The 23,786-nt window shown below is 38.6% G+C and overlaps 1 protein-coding gene across 1 annotated transcript in view; it reads right to left on the reverse strand.

Annotated features, from left to right (window-relative positions):
* The window catches only part of C7 (complement C7), a 55,678-nt gene extending 34,008 nt beyond the window's left edge, over positions 1–21,670 (reverse strand). Inside the window, exons 1-6 of the mRNA XM_043488923.1 lie at positions 21,479–21,670; positions 15,432–15,487; positions 13,796–13,871; positions 10,598–10,739; positions 8,310–8,457; positions 7,185–7,323 (exon numbers count right to left, since the gene is read on the reverse strand). Coding sequence (XP_043344858.1) covers positions 7,185–7,323; positions 8,310–8,457; positions 10,598–10,739; positions 13,796–13,871; positions 15,432–15,487; positions 21,479–21,484 — 567 coding nt within the window. The 5' untranslated portion in view covers positions 21,485–21,670. The remainder of the gene's footprint in view (positions 1–7,184; positions 7,324–8,309; positions 8,458–10,597; positions 10,740–13,795; positions 13,872–15,431; positions 15,488–21,478) is intronic.
* Between the last annotated feature and the right edge of the window lie 2,116 nt (positions 21,671–23,786).

The raw sequence follows: 23,786 nt of genomic DNA on the forward strand, positions 1-23,786 counted from the left end.
TAACAACTGGACCACCAGGCAAGTCTCAAAAAGGACATTATTAAAAATGTATTAGAGATTTCTAGAGTCATTAGATAGTGTCTCAGTCATATTTGGTCTTGGATAGACACAGAAGTTAGTTTTTCCTTTCTTAAGAAAGAAAAGTTATCTAACTTCATGTCAAAGCAAAAAAAAAAAGTCTATTTTTTCTTATCTTCAAATGTACAATTCAAATACTTGATTCATGATCTATGCATAAAAGCTTCTTCAGAACATGAATTCAGCATCTCCTCACTCCTGTGCACTCTCCATATAGCCATAGGAATCTTTCCTCAAGGTAGTGTGATCTTAAATTTGCTTCAATCAATACCCTCTTCATTTTGGCTAAGATCCTGAATTCCCCCAGACTCAGTTTTCCTCTGAAATCACAATTCAAACATCCTACACTCTGACTTTTTTACTCTTTTGACTCTCATTCTAGTATTGCCATAGCTTATTATTCAACTTCCTAGAAAGAAGCTCTGCAAGTTACTTCCCCTTGTCTTTCCCTATCAGCACCCTCACTTTTTCACTCTCTTCTTGTTGTAGGTAAGCTTCATGGTTCATGACTTCAACCACTCTCATGCCAATGAACCTAACTCTTGCCAATGAGCCTTGTGTAGGTATGTCCTGCCACAGCATTTGCCAGGCAAAAACCCAACCCTAGTTCAGTCCTCACAGCCAAGCAGCTTAGCACTACTACAGAAAAATCACACAACTATCAACTGGTGTTATGATAAGTTCATTCATGATTTCTAATTTCAGTGGAACCCTCAATACAGGCCAGCAATCCCAAATCTCTAGCCAATTCTTTCTCCCATTCCCTACAATATTGGTTTCAAAAGTTTTGCACCCATCTCAATCCCTCACTCTTACAGCCATTTCTTTCACTCTTAGAAGAGAACCTTAACCTCTTTCTTTACAAATATTTCCTCTGTCAGACAAGAGACTTCTTGTACTTCTGGTTAACAAATCTACAAACTTATGAACACCTTCACTTCCTTTCTGCACTTTCCTCCTCCTATCTAAGGCTAATTTCTCTGACTTCTTTCTATACTGCATTTCTTCCCACCTCTCCAAAGGATCGATTACTCCCTGTCTTACAACTTCAAGTTTTCTTTCTCTACCGGCTCATTTCTATTAATACTTATACATATTCTGGGGCTTCCCAGGTGGTGCTAGTGGTAAAGAATTTGCCTGCCAGTACAGGAGACATAAGAGACACGAGTTTGATCCCTGGGTTGGGAAGGAAGATCCCTTGGAGGAAGGCATGGCAACCCACTGCAGTATTCTTGCCTGGAGAATCCCATGGACAGAGGAGCCTAGCAGACTACAGTCCATGGGGTCGCAAAGAATTGGACACTACTGAAGTGACTTAGCACACACACACACACACACACGCGCGCGCGCACACACACACACACACACACACACACTCTAATCCTACCAAAGTAGAAGGTACTACAAGGACTCCAAAGTCACACTTCTGGCCTTCACACTCTATAGTTGTCATCTGTAAAAATAGTAGATGGTACTACCTGCCTACTTAGGTTATTATAAAGAAAAAATAAGGTGCATTTAAAGCACTTGAAACAGTGCTTAGTATACAAAGGGCTCTTAATATATGTTAGCTATTTTTATCATTATTCAAATTATTTTTTTGTTAACAAAGTAGATTTAGAAATCTCAGACAACTAGACTCATACCTTCAGAGGATGCAGAGGATCAGATAACGAAGCATTAGTTAAAATTGCCTTTAGAAGGTGTTTTTGCTATTAATTTGACAGACATATCTGATCTCTAAATAACAAAGTGAAGTAAATCAAAGACAAATATCACATATCACTTATGTGTGGAATCTAAAAAAATGACACAAATGAACTTGTTTACAAGACAGAAATAGACTCACAGACATAGAAAACAAACTTATGGCTACCAAAGGTAAGGAAAGGGACGATAAATGAATTGGGGATTAGCAGATATCAGCTACTAAATGTTAAAACAGATAAACATCAAAGTCCAACTATATAGCACAGAGAACTCTATTCAATATTTTGTAGTAAACTATAATGGAAAAGAATCTGAAAAGAATATGCCTATATATATATATATTTAAAGACTCACTTTGCTATACACCAAAAATTAACACAACATTGCAAATCAGTTATATGTCAATAAAATTTTTAATATTATGAAGTACATCCAAGACCAAAACAGGAAGATCCAGAAAGTTATTTTCTCCATCCTGATCTTTGCTTACTCCCATCTGAAACTCATTACATCCTGAGAATAAACAGGACTGTCTTTCAGCATGTCCCAAGCTGAACTAAGCAGGGTGGCACCTTCCCAAAGTGACCATGGAGCAGGAATGTGCTTGAGTTTCAAAGGCTTCCTTGCAGTATGAAAAACATGAGCAAACAGAGAACATGCACAGCTTCAAAGTAAGTGGCCTACTCGGTAAGAAACGGGGTTTGTCCTGGATAAGCTATCAAGCTGATTTCCAAAACAGAGATTAGAAGAGAGACTGACCAATTCTGTTTTCTGTTTATTTACTAATGTTTATGTTCCAACAAGCCAAAAGTCATGTTCTACCTGAAGAGGGCTGAATCCACAGTGGCCCCCAGTCTGTCTGAACTGAGGAGAACGTCGACCACCTCCATATTGGCACCTGGGTTTCGCGCTTGCCTGACTGACTCACTGCCTGCTACTTCCACCTCACTTCCCTCTGGCTGGATTCTCAAAACATCTCTACTCTTCACTCAATAACAGGCTATAATTTCCCTCTACCTCTGACAAACATTCCTTCAAATTCAACGACTGAAAAGGCATTTCAGATGTCAATCCAAAAACCAAGTCATGCTGTGAAAAATGAATGGCAGGATTATGCTGTTATTGAATTATTTTTCTTCTTCAGAAGTGGCAGGCTTCCAACATGTCTTCCTTCCAACCATGTCAAAAGTCCTCTCCCTTATTATTTCCTCTGTTCTGTATGTGTATGTATACACATACACACACACACAAACACACACACACACACACACACACACTTTTCCCCTTATAATAATGAAAGAATTATCAACACATTACCCTAGGAATAAGGGGAGAAAAATCTCTCTGCATATATCTACTTCACATTCTCCCTTTAGGCCAAAGGATAAATTACAATACATGTTTTTCACCATCTAGAGTTGAAAAAGCATTTAATACAATACATTGGAAGAGTAAAATGGGCTTCCCTGGTAGATCAGCTGGTAAAGAATATACATGCAATGCAGGAGACTCCAGCTCGATTCCTGGGTCGGGAAGATCCTCTGGAGAATGGATAGGCTACCCACTCCAGTATTCTTGGGCTTCCCTGGTGGCTCAGATGGTAAAGAATCTGCAATGTGGGAGACCTGGGTTCGATCCCTGGGTTGGAAAGATCCCCTGGAGGAGGGCATGGCACCCCACTCCAGTATTCTTGCTTGGAGAATCCCCATGGACAGAGGAGCCTCCTGGGCTACAGTCCATGAGGTCACAAAGAGCAACTAATCACAGCACAGGAAGAGTAAAATATACTGGAAAAGTGAAGGGCTGTGATGTCTGACATGCTGACATGTGTGCTGAATCACTTCAGCCATGTCCAACTCTATGCGACCCTCTGGACTGTAGCCCGACAGTCTCCTCTGTCCAAGGAATTCTCCAGGCAGGAATACTGGAGTGGGTTGCCATGCCCTCCTCCAGGGGATCTTCCCAACCCAGGGATCAAACCCATGTCTCTTAGATCTCCTGCATTAGCAGGCAAATTCTTTACCACTAGCACCACCTGGGACATGCTGGAACCAAGCCCTAAGCCCTACTACTTATTAATTTAGTGACTTAGAGCAAGTCAGTTGAAGTTCTCTGAGCCTTGATTTCTACTTATATAAAACAGTAAAATATTACTTCCCTTCCATAGATATTGTGAAGATATTGTGATTAAAATTATACAAATTTCTTAAAATAGTGCAGATGCCACCAGAGATATTCATAACTTGGTAGCTATGATCATTTTTCAGATCTGTTCCACTTTCCATTTTTATGATGCAATAATTTTTAAATGTAACTTAATTCCATTATAAGTTGGAGGTTGGTGGATTTGCTCCTTATAATCAGAACTGCTTTCTAAAGATGGTTAATTTTGGTAAACTAAAGGCCCTTCCCTCTGAACATTCTAATAGTTTTCCTTTACAAATTTGGGAGTAATCAGTAAAGAAGGTTGAACTGGAAATTTTTGAGTTCTTGGAAGATGAAAGGAAAGGCATGAGAGAGGAAACCTTGGAAAAGAAGAGCAAGAAACAGGCTAAAACAGGATGAGACCAGAAACTTCTTTTTGTTGGGGTTGTGGCTGCTGCTGCTAAGTCGCTTCAGTCATGTCCAACTCTGTGCAGCCCCATAGACGGCAGCCCACCAGGCTCCACCGTCCCTGGGATTCTCCAGGCAAGAACACTGGAGTGGGTTGCCATTTCCTTCTCCAGTGCATGAAAGTGAAAAGTGAAAGTGAAGTTGCTCAGTCGTGTCAGACTCTTTGTGACCCCATGGACTGCAGCCTACCAGGTTCCTCGGTCCATGGGATTTTCCAGGCAAGAGTACTGGAGTGGGGTGCCATTGCCTTCTCCATGAGATTGTGGAAGGACAGACAATTTAAGATGGAAGATCATAACTGTTGTTGTTGAATGAGTTGGCATTGCTACAGCAGAAAATCTCTATGTTCGCTTTAAATCTTCAGGAATTTCCCCTAAAGCCATTACGCTTTTGTCTGAGTAGATTTTGTGTGGAAATCAAGGAACAGGATGAGTTTAGGTAGTGTCTATGACAGAAACAGTCCGCAAGAAGCAGAGGAGACCTCGAGACCATAAATGAAGTTTAAAAGCCTGGAATACAGATGCTGGCAATGATGTGGAGCACAGGTCTCTCTTCCACACTGCTGGTGGAGTATAGATGGACCATATATATATATCCATTTTGGAAACTTTAGTAAAATATAACCTATACATAACCTACAAGGCAGCCATTTGAGTTCCAAGTGTTTGCCCTAGAGAAACTCTAGCTCATCGGCATGGAACAACTCATGCACAAGAACATTCAAGGCATTTTCATAAGAAAAAAAAAAAAGGAAACAGTAGTAAAAATACCATCTATGTCAGCATGAATAAATTTCAAAACTAATCTTGAGTGAAAGAACGATTCACAGAAGAAAACATACTACATGATTTATCTGTGTAAGTGGCAAAGAATAAGCGAAACTAAATCACAAATTTTTCTTTAGGACAAAGACATACAGAATAAACATATACAGGAAAACAAGGAAGTGATTAATATCAACACAAAATGTAAGATAGTGGCTACACGGGCTGTACCAGTGGAGAGGATGTGACAGAGAGGGGTAGATGGGAGCCTTTAAGTCACTGGCAACACTCTGTTTCTTAAGGTGGGTCCTGGGCATACATGAGTCCTATTAGTATAATTGCTTTGTTGCCCAGTTGCTAAATCGTGTCCAACTGTTTGCAACCCCATCGACTGCAGCACACCAAGCTTCCCTGTCCACTATCTCCTGGAGGTTGCTCAAACCCAAGTCTATTAAGTCGGTGATGCCATCCAACGATCTCATCCTCTGTTGTCCCCTTCTCCTCCCGCCCTCAATCTTTCCCAGCATCAGATTCTTTTCCAATGAGTCAGCTCCTCGCATCAGGTAGCCAAATATTGGAGCTTCAGCATCATTCCTTCCAATGAATATTCAAGATAGATTTCCTTTAGTATTGACTGGTTTGATCTTATTAGTTTTCTCCAAACTGAAAGTATATGTTATTCACACTCTTCTGTACATATGAAATATTTCATAATTTAAAAATAAAAGCATACTTGGCCAGCAGACCCACCACCACCAGGGGGAGACTCTATGGCCAGCAGAGGCCCCATTGGTAGTGCTGCTTCCCGACCTACTGGTCTTCAGGAGTTATTACATCAGTGACATCCTGGAGTGTGTGCTCTGTTTTGGAGAGGATATCCTGAATATCACAGGGAACGTGCTCCTGGCACTCTGAACAGTGGAAGAGAATCCACTGGGTGACATCATTACCCTGGTGGCCAAATGGAGGCTGCAGATATAGAAGTAATTTGGGATCTACCATATCAGAGTTAAAGATAGTTCCCTGCAGCTAAAGATAGTTGCCCCACCAAGGACTGATCTCCCCCCAACCTCCACAGTGAAAGCATGGAGTCCCAACCAAAGGACCACCAGAGAATTCCTTATTCTGCATTTTTAAGTAGTATTATGTAAGTGGTATCATACAGTATGTACTTGTGGGCTCCTTTAATTCAGCATAACTTGTGATTCATCCCTGTTGTAGTGTGTATGAGTAGCTCATTCCTTTGCACTGCTGGGTAGTATGGTATTGTATGGATGTAATATCTATTCACTTTTGATCTATAATTGGATTGTTGTCAGTTTTTAGTTATCACAAAGCTGCTATGAACATCTGTGTAAAAAAATAAATTAAAAAATAAATGCATTTTTAACCATGGCAGTGGTTAGGAAATTATCACAATTGATTATGACCAGAGTCTTGAGTTTCAACACCCACACAGGGACAGACCATCAGGTTGTGGGAGCATGGAATTGAAAATGAGACAATAGATATTTCAGCATGAAGGACACAAATTAAAAGTATTATTGCCCTATACCCCGGAGTTAAAGAATATGTGTTCTTAACAAACTAGAGTGTATAGCATAAAAGAAGTAAACTCACAGATAAGGAAAACAAACTGGGGGCTCCCAGTGGAGGGGGTGGGGGAGGGGGCAAAACTGGAGGGGGAAAGTAGGAGGTACAAACTAGTAGGAGGTGTAAGGTAGACTCAAGGATGTATTGTAAAACACAGGGAATATAGCCAGTGTCTTTTTTAACAACTGTAAATGGGGAGTAACCTTTAAAAACTGTATAAAAATTTTTAAATGTTTATGAATAAATAAAACATTTTTAAAAGGAAAATGTATTCTTTTTAAGCTCATATAAGACATTTATAAGAACTGATCGCATATGAGGCTACAAGTAAACTCTCAAGAAAATATCAAAAAGATCAATATCATAAATAATGATCTCTGGTAACAATTTACAGACTAGAAAGAAATTAAATCTGTAATTAAGTACCTGGAATGTGTAGGAGAGGATATTTCCACTCAATCTGTAGAAATCTCTCCCATCCACACTATACACCTTTCTGCACTGACCACCAAAACTTTTGGTATTGAGGACTTGGTTTCTAAACTGGCCCGTTACTGCATTGTAACTGTTAAAAAAAAAAAAATCAAAGAAGAAAAGGCTGTTAAAAACCAGAAATAGCAGTTGCTGAAACAGGCATCATTAGTGAACTCTGGATATTCTTAAAACACATTACAGTTAAGCATCTCTGGGTGATCTCAAATAAAAGCCTCCTAAAGCACACCATACATTACCACCTCCCCCTGACGGGTATAATAGCTAACACTAATAGATGGGGAAACCCAAGATCCTTTTAGCCTAAGAACGGATCTAGGAAACTCACAGCTCTTTTGTATCTATGGCAACAGCTGCTTTTGAATTGCATCTTTAGATAAAACCAATACAATTAAGATTACTCTTGAGGAGACAGAACTCGCTACAAATGGATTTCAACTAATTGGCCCTTGAACATGCTAACTGGTATACTCTTTGGAGTAATTTTACCACTTTTTTGTTAACAAATTTCACACTTATCAGTCTCAGAGATTATCTTAAAACCTTGAAAACTTAACTTGAGCCTGACCTTTAAAAGTTTTTCAGAATTCTTTTTGAAAAGGCAAACAGGATCACTCTAACTTCACTTCAAAGTTCCCAGCTAGCTGAGACAATTACTTTTCATCCCAAAGGTCCCAGCACACTTTCTCTTTTCTTCCACCGCTCTCATTCTGTGGTCTCTGAATTCCCTTAAATAGCCCACATCATTGAATTAGTTCTCCCCATCTCCCTCTCCCATAGGGTGACTCACTGGCCAGGTTTTCCCAGGTCTGAGGGGTTTCCTTGGATGCAGGATTCTCAGTGCTAAACCAGGACATGCCAGGGACAATTGGTCCTTCTATACTTTATCGCATATACTTACAGATGCATATGTAGGAATTTTTTTAATGTTTCAGGATGTGGCAAAGTGTTCTAAGCAAAGGTTGACTATTAGTTGATCTGCTATTAGATTTACCAAACCACAGAATAAAACACAACAAAATGAAAACTACATCCTGTAGATGTAGCCCAGCACCTTACCCAAGTCCAGTGAGCTCTATGTTGGGAGGAGGTTTATCACGGTCACAGGCAGGTCTGCTTTCTGCATCCTCGCATCTGTCTTCATCAGCACCGTCCTCTTCACAGTCAGAATCCCCATTGCAAACCAAAGATTTGCTGATGCACTGACCTGAGCACAAGACAAGCCCCCACACAAAAATAAAAGAGGAAAAAAGGAAAACATTACCTGGGATCAAAAGGTTTCAGCCTGGGCTCCCAACATAGTACTGATACTGTGGTGCGAATTTAAGATAAATCCTCACTGCCCAAGGAAGGAATGCCGATTATTTTGGTCCTCATTTTGCAACATGCAAAATTGATTCTGACCTTGCATGAACAATAATATTGAAAATAGAACCCAAATTCTAATTCCAGGCTCTTATCCACAACCATCAAGCACTTTGGTCTGCATTCTCCAAAATCATACAAGGTCAACCATTGGGAAGACAGATTGCTTCCTGCTCTTCAACTTGATTTCTTTTGATTTCTTTTCTGAAATCACTGACGAAGATGCCGAAGTCCTGCCTTTCTTGGTATTTTAAATATATATGCTTTGAGAGCATGGGGACTGGATTAAAAGAATAAAACTCAACATTTATTTAGCACCTTCTTTGTTCTAGACACTCCTGGGTGTTAGGATGCAAGTAAAAAGGGATTCACCAGGCTTTTCATACACTTTACAATCTAACAGGAAAGCGTGTGAAGAAGATCATTGCAATTCAGCAGTATAACTGTCATGATAGACACAAGCTGGGAGTACCAGAAGCACGAGAGGAAACACTAGAGGTACCAGGTGATCTAGCCCCTGCCTCCCTCCCCGGCATCATCTCCAGCCATTCTCTTACCAGCTGCTTAGGCCTTAGTCATACTGGATCACTTACATAAATCAAAGGTCAATCTTTTTTGCCATCTCCACTTACTTTGCAGATAGTTTGCTCAAACTCAAAGGGGTCTCTCTACCTCTTGCCTACTTGTCCTTCAAACATCAGATCATATATTATCTTCTCTCAAAAACCACCCCTCCCCCACAAACTGATGTATGTCCTTCATCTGTGTCCTTATAGCAAGCATCACACAAAACTGTCCTGATAGCCCATCTCACTATGCTGTCATTTGATCCAATGCAACAAACATTTGTTGAGAGTCTACTATGTACTACACACTCCAGATGAAAAAAACAAAAGAAGTAGAATCCACATCTTCAAGGACTTCACAGTCTACCAAGAGACACCCAGGGCAACATATACTTCAGATTACAGACAATACAACACACATGGAAAACATGGAAAGTAGTTTGTTAAGTAGCTCTATCAGTTGGGTGTTTAGGAAAGGTTTCCCTAAGGAGGCATCATCTGACTTGGGTTTTGAAATTAAAATAGGAGTTTGAGAGGTATTGTTGAGAAACACTTCTAACACAGGAATTTTTTATGTACTATTCTGCCCATAAAACTAAGAATTTTGAGGGAAGAGGCTGTTTCATTCTACATCCATAACCCTCATTTCTGTATCTGAACATAACAAGAATAATAAATGCTTGCTAAAAGTTGTTGAATTAACCTGTCTGCACAAATGCAATATAGTGCATGCCTGCTAAGTTGCTTCAGTTGGGTCCAACTCTCTGTGACCCTATGGACCATAGTCCACCACGCTCCTCTGTCCACGGGATTCTCCAGGCAAGAACAATGGAGTGGGTTGCCATGCCCCCTCCTCTAGGGAATCCTTCCAAATCAGGAATTGAACCCATGTGCCCTACATCTCCTGCAGGAGATGCAGGAGGGTTCTTCACCACTAGTGTCACCTGGGAAGCCCAAGACAAGAGGTCAAATAATATTCAATCCCAAACTACGTTTCAGTCTCCTATGCATAGGGATGACCTGTATCACTCCTTTATTAACTAATTAGAGTTAATTTTCTTGTAAACATAAAAATAATTTGGGCAGTAATATTGTTTTTGCCTGACTTCAGTCTTTATTCCAGTCTCCTTCTACATCTTAACCAAAAATGCAATGTCAATAACTGTTTGGGTCTGTCAACAGCCATGTTTCTTTTCAAAGAGTATCCCCATCTTTATTACCAGATGCCACCCATGCATTTGAAAGGATGATAGTTGAGAATGAAAATAATATGCCAATAAAAATCCAACCAATTTGGGTGAAAACTGGTATAGGCTAATATAAATGCAGTACAACTCAACAAGTATATACTGAGCAAGATTAACAAATAGCATTTGAATTTACCCTCTGCATGCTGAGCCTATGAGAAGCAAATACCTGAGAAACACCTGAAACGTTCTCCACATCCCTCTTCTGTTGGACATCCTCGAGTAGGTTTACACGGTTGTGTTTCAAAAGCACTTCCCACACAGGAATGGCCACCATACTGTCCATAAACAGCAATTGATCGCCTGCGAGTCTAAATACAAAACAAATAGATTTCTAGTATCTCCAGATTCCTTTATCTGAGAAATAAAATCTGAGATAAATTAATACACTTGGAGAAATGACATTCATAAAATTTTTCTGGTGTACTACAGAAGTAAAATGTCCAAAATCAATGAATCCAGAAACCCACTTGTCTTTGAGTGTGGTGACACTCGGGTTATTATTTCTAGAGCACTCCCAGTTTATATTTACACTTAGGGTTGAGTGGAAAAAAAAAAAATAGTGAATCTTTAAGAAAGAATTCTGGACAGAACTATAAGCAAGTAGATCACAATACAGAATGATTCATTTTTCTCCAAAGCAATGTACCAAAGGTTAACTAGAAAAGGTGAAGTGAATTTTGCTGGAGGAAAAGTAAGGGTACTGGAAAGGGGAGCTAAGATGAAGTGGAGTTCGGGGAACCTTTAGAAAAGTGGTGGAAATTGATTTGAGCTGAACCTTAAGCCTTCTTCAGGAAGGCAAAACAGTCCAGAAAGAGATAGATATAGGCTACCATGAAAGTCAAATTTACAAAACAGAAGCCTAAGTGGCCCACAGATGAAGGTACATCTACAATGAAACTTCACTGGTAATCCAAAATCACTGATCTATGAAATTAGAAATATATCAAATGCACATGCTGGGGGTGGGGGTAAAAAAAATTAGGGGAAATCACTAAGCCAAATGTGAAAACGAATTCACCTAAACTTCATTTACTCAATATGAAGGCATGTATCTAGTGTTTAAACAAAAAGAAAGATCTACAAAATCCTTTTCCTCTCCAAAGGCAATCAAAGGTACATCTTTTAAGCCTCTTATCCATTTATTAATCTTACCCATTAACAAAAATGGGCAAAATTTGAGATTCCAGAAAGTTTAAACCTTGAGCAAAGACCAACAGGGAAGACTATATCTATTTATAAACCAAGGTTGCATCTATTCATTCATCCTAAATTGAGACGACATGTAATTTGAACTTTGAGCAGGTTTGCACCAGCCTGGGCCTGGTTCTGGCACATTTCATTGCATCTAAGCAGAGAAGTCATGGAGGAATGAGTGAGGAATGGAGCTCAGTAGTTTCCCAGTTAAGTTTTTGGTTTCTGTATTTAATTGAAGACATCTCTTATACATGGCTTAGAAATGTGTGCTTTTCTGAAGTTCCAGAGCATAGATTGTGTTGTCGTGTAAGTAATGTTTTCCTTCTCCACAGACACCAGCATGACCTTGATGGCTGCCTACTCTCAGCGTCTCATTCTCACCTGTCAAATTCTGATCTCATGACCTTATTTTCATTTTCACTTGTCTCCTTCTGGATGAAAATTCTGTTTTTATAATCTGAGCATAATGACCTTCCCTCAAAAAAATTACTCATATGAAAAGCACCTTCTATCTACCTCTATTTAATGTTCTTTCTTAACTTGTTTTTAAATTCTAAAAATGTTTTCTGAGGTTGGTGTTTGTTTGAATTTTATCTTGTTATTCATGCACCTGTTTGCCTGTAATCAGAGTTGTCATCTATTGTATTTGCCAGAAGCCAAATTCTACACTTGTGTAATTTATTTTGTAAATACCCCTCATGTAGATACTAAATAAATGCTTGAAAATTGTGATAATGATGATGCTTCCAAACATAAATTATCTTCTATAATATGGTTCTTTTAGTGCTTCTAAATGATTTTTAAACACACATTTTTATCTAAACTGAACTACTTTTAAAATGCTTTATGAATATCAAATCATGTTGTATACTTGAAATTAATGTTATATGTCACTGTATCTCAATAAAAAAAAATTAGCCATTCAAATGTTCAGAACCTTTGAAACAGCATTATATTTTTTTAATTTACCCTAAAGGAGATCAGTCCTGGATATTCATTGGAAGGACTGATGCTGAAGCTGAAACTCCAGTACTTTGACCACCTGATGAGAAGAGTTGACTCATTGGAAAAGACCCTGATGCTGGGAGGGATTGGGGGCAGGAGGAGAAGGGGACAACAGAGGATGAGATGGCTGGATGGCATCACCGACTCAATGGGCATGAGTTTGAGTAAACTCCAGGAGTTTGTGATGGACAGGGAGGCCTGGCGTGCTGCGATTCATGGGGTCACAAAGAGTCGGACATGACTGAGCAACTGAACTGAACTGAACTAAAGATGGTTATCAGAAAAAAGACATATCTATATATAAAAATGCTCATTAATGTTTCATTCATAATCACAAAATATGTAAGTAAACTAAATCTCAAACAATAAGAAAATGGATAAAGAAGACTGGTATATTCTATAATGGAACATAATACAGCTGTTAAAATGTGTGCTGATAGCATAATATTAAGTTAAAATAGTAGAATACAAAATCATGAACAAATGATCCTATCTTAAAAATCACTAGCACATGGAAAGAATAAATTGAAAGAATAAATATTAAAATGCTAGTATATTGGTTTCTTCTAAATGGTGGAATTATGAGTAGCATTTTCTTTATACTCTTCTATGTTCTCTCCAATGAATAATTTATAATAAGGAAAAAGTAGACATTTTAGGGGTGCTCTATAAGCTCCAAGTCAAGTCAGATTTTTTATTTTTATTACTTTTGTATTAAACTTTAAAACATTGAAAAATGTTTGACTTTCCATGGTCATTCACTATTTGTTAGGTTAAATGAAGCAACGATTTTGCTACTCTTAGTGTTTGTTTCAAATGAAAAGTTGGATCCAGGAAATATGAAATTTTGAATTATTTACTGACATCATTTCAAGCTATTCTATTTCTCTGATAATGAAAGAATAAGTGAGTAGCTTTTAGCTTCTCTCCCATGTATATTTCTAGGCTCAAATGTATTTAGAAAAGTCCTTCAAGAAAAACGAGAATGCAAAAAAACTCTACTACAGTATTAATTCTTAAATAAATCATACTTTTGCCCTTCAGAATTACTAATTACACTTTCAAAAACCATAAAAAGTAACATTCAAAAGTTAATGTCATTTTGTTCATACCTAAGCTATTTTGGCATATGAATAAAAAATATTAAGTTTTCACATGGTCCTACCTGAGTCTTGGTACAACCATTGCATTCTGACCAAGGAGCATAGGAACCCCACTGGCAGTTGACTGGCGAGGAGGCACTGTCATGGTGTTGAATTGTCCATTATAAAGCCGACAGAAAGGTAAGACAGAAGACATAAACAATAGTCAAGAATAGTCAAAAGCAGTCAAAAATTGTGAAGCAATTTTTTCTTCACCACAAGGATCTCAAAATACATTAAAAAATATATAGGAAGGGCTCACTTTTTCAGAGATTTATTAAATATCATTTATAAGATATCTAGAATGTTCCAGGCACTATTTAGACCCTAGAGCTATAGACATAAAAGAGATAGGATAGGACATCCCTGATGGTACAGTGGATAAGGACCCACCTGTCCGTGCAGGGGAAGTGGGTTCCACCGCTGGTCCGGGAAGATTCCATTTGCCTCTGAGCAACTAAGCCTGCAAGGGGAAACTACTGGGCCCACAAGCCAAAACTAACTGAGCCCGAGTGCTGCAACTGCTGAAGCCTGAGCGCCCAGAGCCTGTGCTCTGAAACGAGAGAAACCACCGGAATGAGAAGTCTAAACACGCCAAAAAAGAGCAGCTCCTGCTCACCACTAGGGAAAGCCTGTGTGCGTCAACAAAGACCCAGAGCAGACAAAAATAAAATAAATAAATAAATAATGCCTTAAAATGAGATCGGATACTGACCATTGATAGAGGAAAGGAAGAAGACACAGATGTGTAAACAAATAATTATAACACAATAATATGATCACAATGTGACTGTGACCAGCACGTTCTCAGTCACTAAGTCAAGTCCCACTCTGTGACCTCATGGACCACAGCCTGCCAGGCTTCTCTGTCCATGGGATTTCTCAGCCAGGAATACTGGAGTGGGTTGCCATTTCCTTCTCCAGGGAATCTCCCCAACCCAGGGATCGAACCCGGTCTCCTGCCTTGACAGATGGATTCTTTACCACAGAGCCACCAGGGAAGCCCCATGATCACAATACGATATAGCTAATTAGATAAACTTACTAACAGAATTGTGCACATTATGATGTGTTGTGGAAATACAAATTAGAGAGTGTCCAGAGGAGGGGTATAAGTGAGAACATATGGAAGGAAGGTGTTATGGCCTTTAAGTGATTCTGGATGATGAAGAGTTATATAGAAATTTAACTGAGAGACAATAAGCTGTAAAATGACCACATGAGAGGTAGGAATCCAAAATCTGGCAAAGGCTAGATGGATGAGAACTTAGTTTTACACGCTCCCCCTGTTTATTGAGGCCACTTTCTCAAGCACACACCCAAGTACAACAGGGGCAAGTTGAGCTCAAATAATTCCACTCAGATAAAATACACGTGGAAAATGGTGAGCTGACTCTTTCACAATGCTTACAATGCGGAAAATCTTGAGGGGTTTTCAATCTTCAGGTTTCTTCCTTACAGGGAATAAAATAAAGTAAAGTAAGAATAAGAATAAAACATGCTTATTATATCGTTGTCTTTTCTGAAAATGTGGAAAGAAACAAAATGTGTGAGGGAAAAACATGCTCACACTGCAATGTAAAAATCAGACCATAGTTTCCTCAAAATAAAAGAAATAACTGTTAATGATTTCCACACACAATCCAAAAAAATTCTCACCTTGAAAAAACTTGAAACTCTCCTATAAATCCCACCAAGAAGAATAAACTTATTGCCTAGGAGGGGAAAAAAAAAACAATAAAGCAATATTTAAGCTTGCATTGTTTTAATGAGTCAAAAGTGAATACATTTGTACAAATCAAGATTTGTGAGTTGGGAATAAAAAGAGTGAAAGAATCATGGAGAAGTCTCAATGATTCTCCTCATCTTACAATTTTTCATCTTAAATAAAAGTTTAATATAATTATCTTGAGCTCACCTCCCACTGTTCATTTCTATAAAGACCACTAAGCACTAGATGATGTCATAGACAAATTGAAAAGCCTCCCTAAAAGTTAAATATTCACAAACATTTTTCTAGGGTTCCATAATCTTTTATTCCTTAATCCACTCTCCTCTCTAACTTTGGTACCATGAGAACACTGGAGCAAAAAAAGCCTAGAAATAGCAGTTCCAAGGGTTGAGGAGGTAAAAGGGAATCAGTTTCCTAAATGGAAGAATCAAAAGTGGAGGTGCATCACTAGCCAGAGGAACCAAGATGCTCATCACAATCCCTAGTTCTATAGGTGGCACCCAAACATGACAGAGGCCTTTTATAATCATCTTTATGTGATAGGGCAGTCTAAACAATGAGCATCTGACAGGCTACAAAATTGTATGCAAAATGTAATTACATTTCATTTGAAAATCAAATGTGTCTTGAAAACAAATCTAGAAAGAAACATAACAAAGGAAAATAATTCCCGGTTGTGAAATTATAGGTGACTTTCATTACCTCATTTTTACTTTTATGTATTTTCCTACTTTGACAACTGAAAGTGTAAGGGGATACAATTTAAATTTGTACTAGAGACTCTAAGAATATTAAATGCATTCAGTTCACAACCTCATATGTGCTGTCTGGTGCTCAGTTGCTTTGGTTGTGTCCAACTCTTTGTGACCCAATGGACTGTAGTCAGTCCAGGCTCCTCTGTCCATGGGACTCTCCAGGCAAGAACACTGGAGTGGGTTGCCACGCCCTCCTCCAGGGGATCGTCCCAACCCAAGGATCAAACCGACGTCTCCTGCATTGCAGGCAGATTCTTTACCCTTGAGCCACTGGGGAGGTCCATATCCTGGGATAAAAGTCCTTAAATCATCTCACCCCACATTTTAACAGGCCAGTATTCTTTCTCTTCTCTTGACCTCTCCAAACCTCTTTTCTCTCAGTAACTGTGGAATGGCTTCTCAGCATTTCTTCTAGACCCTTCCACTCACCTTCTTAAATCACTCATCCTCTTTTTAGGTATCTTCCCTTCAGTTATAAAATCCTAGTTGCCTACTTCTGCCTTTTATAGTTCTACAAACTCACTTTCACTTTTCACTTTTATGCATTGGAGAAGGAAATGGCAACCCACTCCAGTGTTCTTGCCTGGAGAACCCCAGGGACGGGGTCGCACAGAGTCAGACACAACTGAAGTGACTTAGCAGTAGTAAACATTTTAGCTTATATTCTGATTAGCATAACCATAAAGGTTGAGAAGTAACACAGCCGAGAGCACCCCAGAAATGTGAGCAATGGAGAGGCTATAGACACTTTTCTGACTTTTCAACAAATATGTGAAGCACATAATGTAAACCAACACCTTTAAAAGGTTCTTTTGTTTTTAATTTCTAACTATACCTTTTTTTCTTTTTCAACACTACATCTTCACTTGTGCTGTGTCAACTCATTTTTCCTGCCCTTGGGCAAGTCTATCTCACAACTTTATTAGTCACTCCCAGTCCCTAATAGGGGCTTCCCAGGTGGTTTAGACAGCAAAGAATCTGCCTGCAATGCAGGAGACCCAGGTTTGATCCCTGAGTCAGGAAGGTCCTCTGAAGAAGGGAATGGCTCCCACTCCAGTATTCTTGCCTGGAGAATTCCAGGGACAGAGGAGCCTGGTGGGGTAGCAGAGTCAGACACAACCAAGCAACCAACACTTTCAGTCTTTAATGTCGTCACATTTTCAGAAAATAAAAATTCTGAAACAATCTAATAGTAAAATTTCAATTTATCATTCAATTTTAAATTTCTCTCCTATTCCCCAGTTCCTGTGGGAGGGGTGGCATCCACTTCAAAATACCTCCTTTTTATTCTCCTGCTTCCCTTTCCCCCCTCCCCAGGATGCCTCTGTCTTCCTCAGAGTCAGAGCAGCAAGAGTGAAAGGGCAAGAGAAAAAAGGATCTTGCTCGATCGATGCAGCTGGGGTCTGGTGATGGTAAATCAGACTGTGTTGGATGTTTGAATGCCAGTTGTCTATCCCTCACAGTGTTTTCGTCATTCTTTGAATATCACTCCTTTGGACATCTACAACCACTGTCCTCTGCCACAAATGATTCATCCCTTTGTTCACCTCCCTTGACTCTCACCAGTGTCTGCTTACTGACGCTACCTATTGAGGTTCCTTCATCCTGCAAGGATCTCTCAGGGAGCCCCTGACATCCCAAGCCAAGCCCTTCTGCAAAAATCCACATCTGATCCATGGGATACCTGCATATCTTCTTGTCCTGGCAGGATGTAACTGATACTGCTATGCTGACTTTGCTAAATGCAGGTCAGTCAATCAGTCTGTTCTTTTAGATTTTCTCAAATATGAGTAGGGTGTACACCCCCATCCTCCAATGGACATAAACTTGCCTACTCTTGAGGATGGAGATGGCCAAAGGGTCACCAAACAAATTTAGGGCTACTTTTTGGTAACATTGCATTGTATGTGCAATATTTCACTTTAAAATGTGAGGCTACTTAGCACCTCTTATTCTTGGCCTTTGACTCTCAGCCAAAACAGGCATCATGAAAAAAAAAAAATCCATCTTAACATTCGACCACGTATTTTTTAAATGTCAATGGAGTTTTAGGGTGTTCACTCTCATCAGAACTAGTTTTGCCACTATATTCCACATGTGCTGTGTGCTCAGTCATGTTCAACTCTTTGTGACCCCATGGATTGCAGCCCACCAGGCTCCTCTGTCTATGGGGATACTCCAGGCAAGAATACTGGAGTGGGTTGCCATGCCCTCCTCCAGGGGATCTTCCCAGCCCAGGGATCAAACCCAGTTCCCCCACATTGAAGGCAGATTCTTTACCAACTGAACCACAGGGAAACCCCTTTCCTCATATACATATTATAACCCATGAAGATCTGCTTATCACTAGTTCATGAGTTATACAAGCTGAATCTCTTAACCAAAAGAATTTCTTGAAAATTGGCTACCTGGGTATCTGAAAATGAAGCAGTTATCATTCCTTACCTTTGGAAAGAGTATCTCATCAAATGGACATGATAAGACAATTACAAATTAATAAGCAAATTAATGACAGAAATAGACATACATCTGAGTTAACTCTATAATAGAATTCCTTAGTTGAAAAGATACAGGACTTCCCTGGTGGTCCAGTGGTTAAGAATCTGCCTGCCAAAGCAGGGTACATGAGTTCAATCCCTGCTCTGGGAAGATCCCACATGCTAAAGGGCGGTTAAGCTGGTGCACCACAACTAGAGAAAGCCCTCATGCAGCAAGGAAGACCCAGCACAGCCATAAATAAATAAATAAAATTTGAAAACAAAAAAAAGATATGGTATCTGGAAGTGTGTAATGTAGCTAAGCTGGAGCCACGTTTCCCAGAGTTCTCTTCTCTTCTTCTTTATGACTGAATAAGCATTAGTTCTGCCTCCTTCCTCCAACATTTTCCAGCTACAACCACTGTCTCTATGCTTTTAATTTCTCCACATCTGGCCTTTTACATTTGTCTGTTGAACCATGAACCCATTTAGGGTAAAAATAAAACACTAATTTCTGTAGCATACACTGGGTTCCAAATGTCCAAATTCCAGAGGAAAAAACAACAGAAAAATTCAATCTAATGTCTTAGCATACCCTAATTAATATGTTGATCAGTAAACTTAGAACATAGGGCACCATACAGATGAAGAAGGAGGTAGATTTTAAAATAAATCTTCTCACGTCTTTATTAGAGATGAACATCAATTTGTAACACTAGCAATAAAGAAATGCAAAATGACATAATAATATGATTGAGTACTTAGTAGCCATTTGAAGCATGTTATAGCTTGATCAATGACAGGAGAACATGCTTATGATATAATGAGTAAAAAGATTCAGATCTAGATTTATAAAAATGTCATAAAATATATCCTATACATATTCATTTTAAAGTCTGAAAAGAAATAGATTAAAATGTTAACAATGGCTATCTCCAAGTGGAGAAATAATAGATATTATCTTCTTTTTGAACTTAATTACCAAGATGGTAGCACTATAATCTGGAAAAGGACATTTTTAAAAGACACAAAGACCATCACAGTATAATTGGTAGAAGATGGGTGATAATGTCAGGTCAGCTCTGGCTGTGGTGAGGGAGCAGAGAGACTGTCATCTGAGACATCATTGTGCTTGACCACATCCCAGCCCCATGAGAACCACGCTTCAGGTTTACAAACCCCAGGTTCATCTCAGCCCAGGGATGAAAAAGTGAAGGTCTGTGCCACAGTCAGATCAAAGGGAAATCCTTATTGCTCTAAAGTCCTGAAACACTTCAGAACCAGTTATATCCTATCCAAGGGATACAAAGAGTACCAGTGGAATTCTGGGACCACCCCTCTGAATTCAGTTCACATGAATGGGGGAAGAGACAAAAGAATATTCCTCCTTAAAGGCCGGACTTGGAAACCATAGTGTATCACAAAAGCATACCCTTCAGATTTACTGTAAAAAGATGAGTTTCTGCTTTCAAACATAGGTGAGAACTCTGAATGCAGCTCACAAAGAAATCATTTATTTGTTGATATTTTATCAACCAACTGAAAGATAAAAGTAAATATATTACCCTGTTAGAAAAATATCATAATAATCAATGACTGTGAACCCATCTTTAAACATAAAACAATTATTAAGATGTCTCATCATAAAATAAGTAAGGAAATTGTTTGATAGTTAATACAAATATTAGGAGAAAGTATACTAGCTAGATGACTCTAGGAAAGGCATCCTATTCTAAGTGAGCAAATGTTCTAAATTTTTTAATAAAAATACAAAACAGACTGATAGAGATTAGATTATATCATAATTCTAACTTTGTATGGTTACTTGGCACTCTAGCACTATAACATTTGACAAATTAACTTTGTGATTTGTGTTTAATTTTCAATGACTTAATTAAATGCAGTTTCACACATAAAATACTCAAGACCCATGTTTCAGTCCTCCTCCATCCCCCTGGAAAGTGAGCACAGATTCAGTATTGTAGTTAGGTAGCATAGTGACAGCAAAAGCAATCTAGCAGCTGACAGGGCTGAAAAATTACTGCTCCAGCATTATGATGCAAAATTTTTAAAGTTTAAATATAAAACTTTACAATAATAAAATTGCAGTAGCAGGTTCAACTTATGTTTACATCCCAGAAACATAGTTTATGATAGCTACATCTGTCTTTGGTCCTAGATTTTTTTTTTTCTTAACATTCGGCCATATTGCATTAGGCCAATATGTGTTTTTGGTAACTCTTTAGCTTCATTCCATTTATCTGTATCTTCTGCTCTTAAAATCCTGATCCTTTCATCCAGATTCCAAATTCTAAAGTTCCAAGTTTCCAACTTCACTCTTCTATAAAGCTGTTAGATAAGTCAAATCACAGGGATTCGTTGCATGACTCCAATTCAAACAAACAAAATACACTGGAGGAAATTTTTCCCTAAGAAATAACAGTTGTGTTATTGTATTTCTTAATGGCTTTCTTGGGACTTTCATAAACATGGCTTCCAATCTCCGATTCCCAGACCTCTAAACCAACAAACTAAACTACAAGAAAAGAAAAAGAAATTCACTTCAGCTGAATTGTTAAATATATTTAATTAAGGATTTCTTAAAAGTCACCCTCAGAACTTTCTCTTTTCTATTTTCCCATGTCTTTTCTTTTCTTTTTTTTTTTTATTTGTTACTTAAGTGAAACCTTGCTCCCTTTAGAATTAGCTCTGTTCACAAAAGTAATGAAGTTATTATCTTACCTTCATGTTTGGAAAAACATTCAGGGCAGCAGAGAGAAGGAAAATGTCCTCCTCCAGTGCCCAGTGAATTTTCAACAGCAGGAAGAGGCCAGCAGTCTACTCCCCGCCTGTCTCTGCCTGCTGGGGATTCACTTGGCATTCATATATAGAGCAAGCAGTTCCGAGACTTTGCTCCGACCCCAACCGGGTTCTCTGGGGACACTGAGAACCTGCCCTTGTACTTCGTCTGTGTCTTGAAACCAGATGCATCTTATCAATTTGCACAGGCCTTAGCTACAGTCAGCTGGGACTGTTTGGAAGCATAGTTCTGAGGAAACATCTGTAAATCAAGAAAAACAGAAAATATTCTCACTTCAATGTTTAAGTGGTTTTCAACCAAAGGAGACTCTGTGTAAGGCAAGGAATAAACGTCCTTCCTGTTTCAATTTATCACACAAAGCAGATGTTTTCATGATTCTCTAAAAGGGGGTTATACCGCAGAATTTGAGATTAGACACTGTGTTAGAAAAAACTTACATGCCATTCTGTCACTCAAAATGGAAATGGAAATTCTGGAATGGAATCGTGTGTGTGTGTGTGTGGCCTTACACAATATAATATACATTTCTTCATGTGAAGAATGATCAAAAAGAGCATTGTGTTTTGCAAACATATTTGAAGGCATCACTAATTACGCCCAAGAATTCCCCTTAACCCCATGATATTCAGATCACTCCTTTGGAAAGTTCTCGTCACAGTCGTCATTTATGTCTACTTTGTCTTCTTCAGTTGTCTTGTCTTATTGTGCCAGATCCTCACTTTCCATGGCTTTGCATTGATTCTAGCAGTTCTCCAACATCATTTTCATAGATTTCATGAAAGGCTGCATTTTTGCAAGATTTCAGATTTTCTCTTAAAGTTGAGCTACAGTTTTATTTGCATGATTTGGCCAAATATTCTGATGCTTGCTGTTAGGACATTATAGGGAGAAGAGACATAAGCATGAAGTGGGAAAGGAAATTTTAATTTAGAGTAATTTTATAATTAAATATCCCTTTAGTGACTATTTTCCAGTTTTAATATTTTTTTCTTTTTATATCCAACATGTCTGAATAATAAATGCCCCCCCCCACACTCTCCTTTTATAAATTAATGGTGGTCTTCGAGAGACAAAACTTTCCCATCTTTTGTTCAAGCCATTAGTGATTTGTGTGGAAAAAAATTTTTGCCACAGAGAAGAGAAGGCTGATTCCTGAAAGATCTTTTTTTAATTCAGCTCCAAGTGCATGAATTCCAAATGTGGACTCTCCTTAAGCACGCAATGTACATTTCCAAGCTCAGTGGCTGTCTTAGCTTGAGTTTTGCAGGTATTTGCAGAATATCAACCGCACCTGCCAAAGTAGCTTTTCCATTCATTCATACATGCATTCATTCATTTGTTTATTCTAAATTCAACAAATATTTACAAAGGCTGCATAATACAGGCTAGGGGCTTTGACAGATGGAAGCCTTGAGTAACATCCTTCTTTATCTTCATAGCGTATCCTTAGTACAGAGGATGAGTCCATAAATACAAATGCATCTGCAATAACCTAGAATTCGCATTGTTCAGTTTCCAGACAACGTATTGCAGAAATTAAATGTAAAAACTTTACAAAAACTTCCTCTCACCAAGGGCTTTGCGCTCGCCCATTTCCACAGCTTTGCTGTCATATGAACAGTGTTTTTTCTTTCTAGAGTTTCAGTGGAGAGCCATTGGAACAAAAGTTTTAAGTATAGGTGGAAGCCACACTGTGGGAAATTTGATTACCAGCAAAAGTTGTATGGACTTTATTCAAAGAATAATGGGAACTCACCCTTTGGAAGTTTTAAGAAAAGAATAAAAGTGATGTTTTAGGATGATTTAAACACTGGTAGTGTGCAGGCTACATGGAAAGGATAAGCAGGAGAAGCAGAAAGTGTGATTTGGAATTTATTTCAGTAATCAGACAAGGGGCAATCGAGGCCTCTTTTGAGAAGAGAAAGACAAAGGACCAGAGGTTTCACAGGGCTTAGTGATTGAAAATAATCTTGTGTCTGATTGACTGAGAAAATTGGAAGAATTTAAGAACAAATTAAGGAAGGAGGGAAATAGAAAATTGAAGAGAAAAAAGTGGTTTTGGAAAAAGGACATTTTTTTTTATTTTGGAGAACGTATGCAACACAGAACTGGAAATGTAGATGTCTTTGGGAAAAAAGTGTCTTGGCAGAGTGTACATAACTAAAGTCATAGGAAACTCATCCCAATGAAGAATAAAACAACAAGAAATGCCCCTATTCTGGAGCAAGA

The sequence above is a fragment of the Cervus canadensis genome, chromosome 16, assembly GCF_019320065.1.
Source record: "Cervus canadensis isolate Bull #8, Minnesota chromosome 16, ASM1932006v1, whole genome shotgun sequence".
In the NCBI taxonomy this organism is placed as follows: domain Eukaryota; kingdom Metazoa; phylum Chordata; class Mammalia; order Artiodactyla; family Cervidae; genus Cervus; species Cervus canadensis.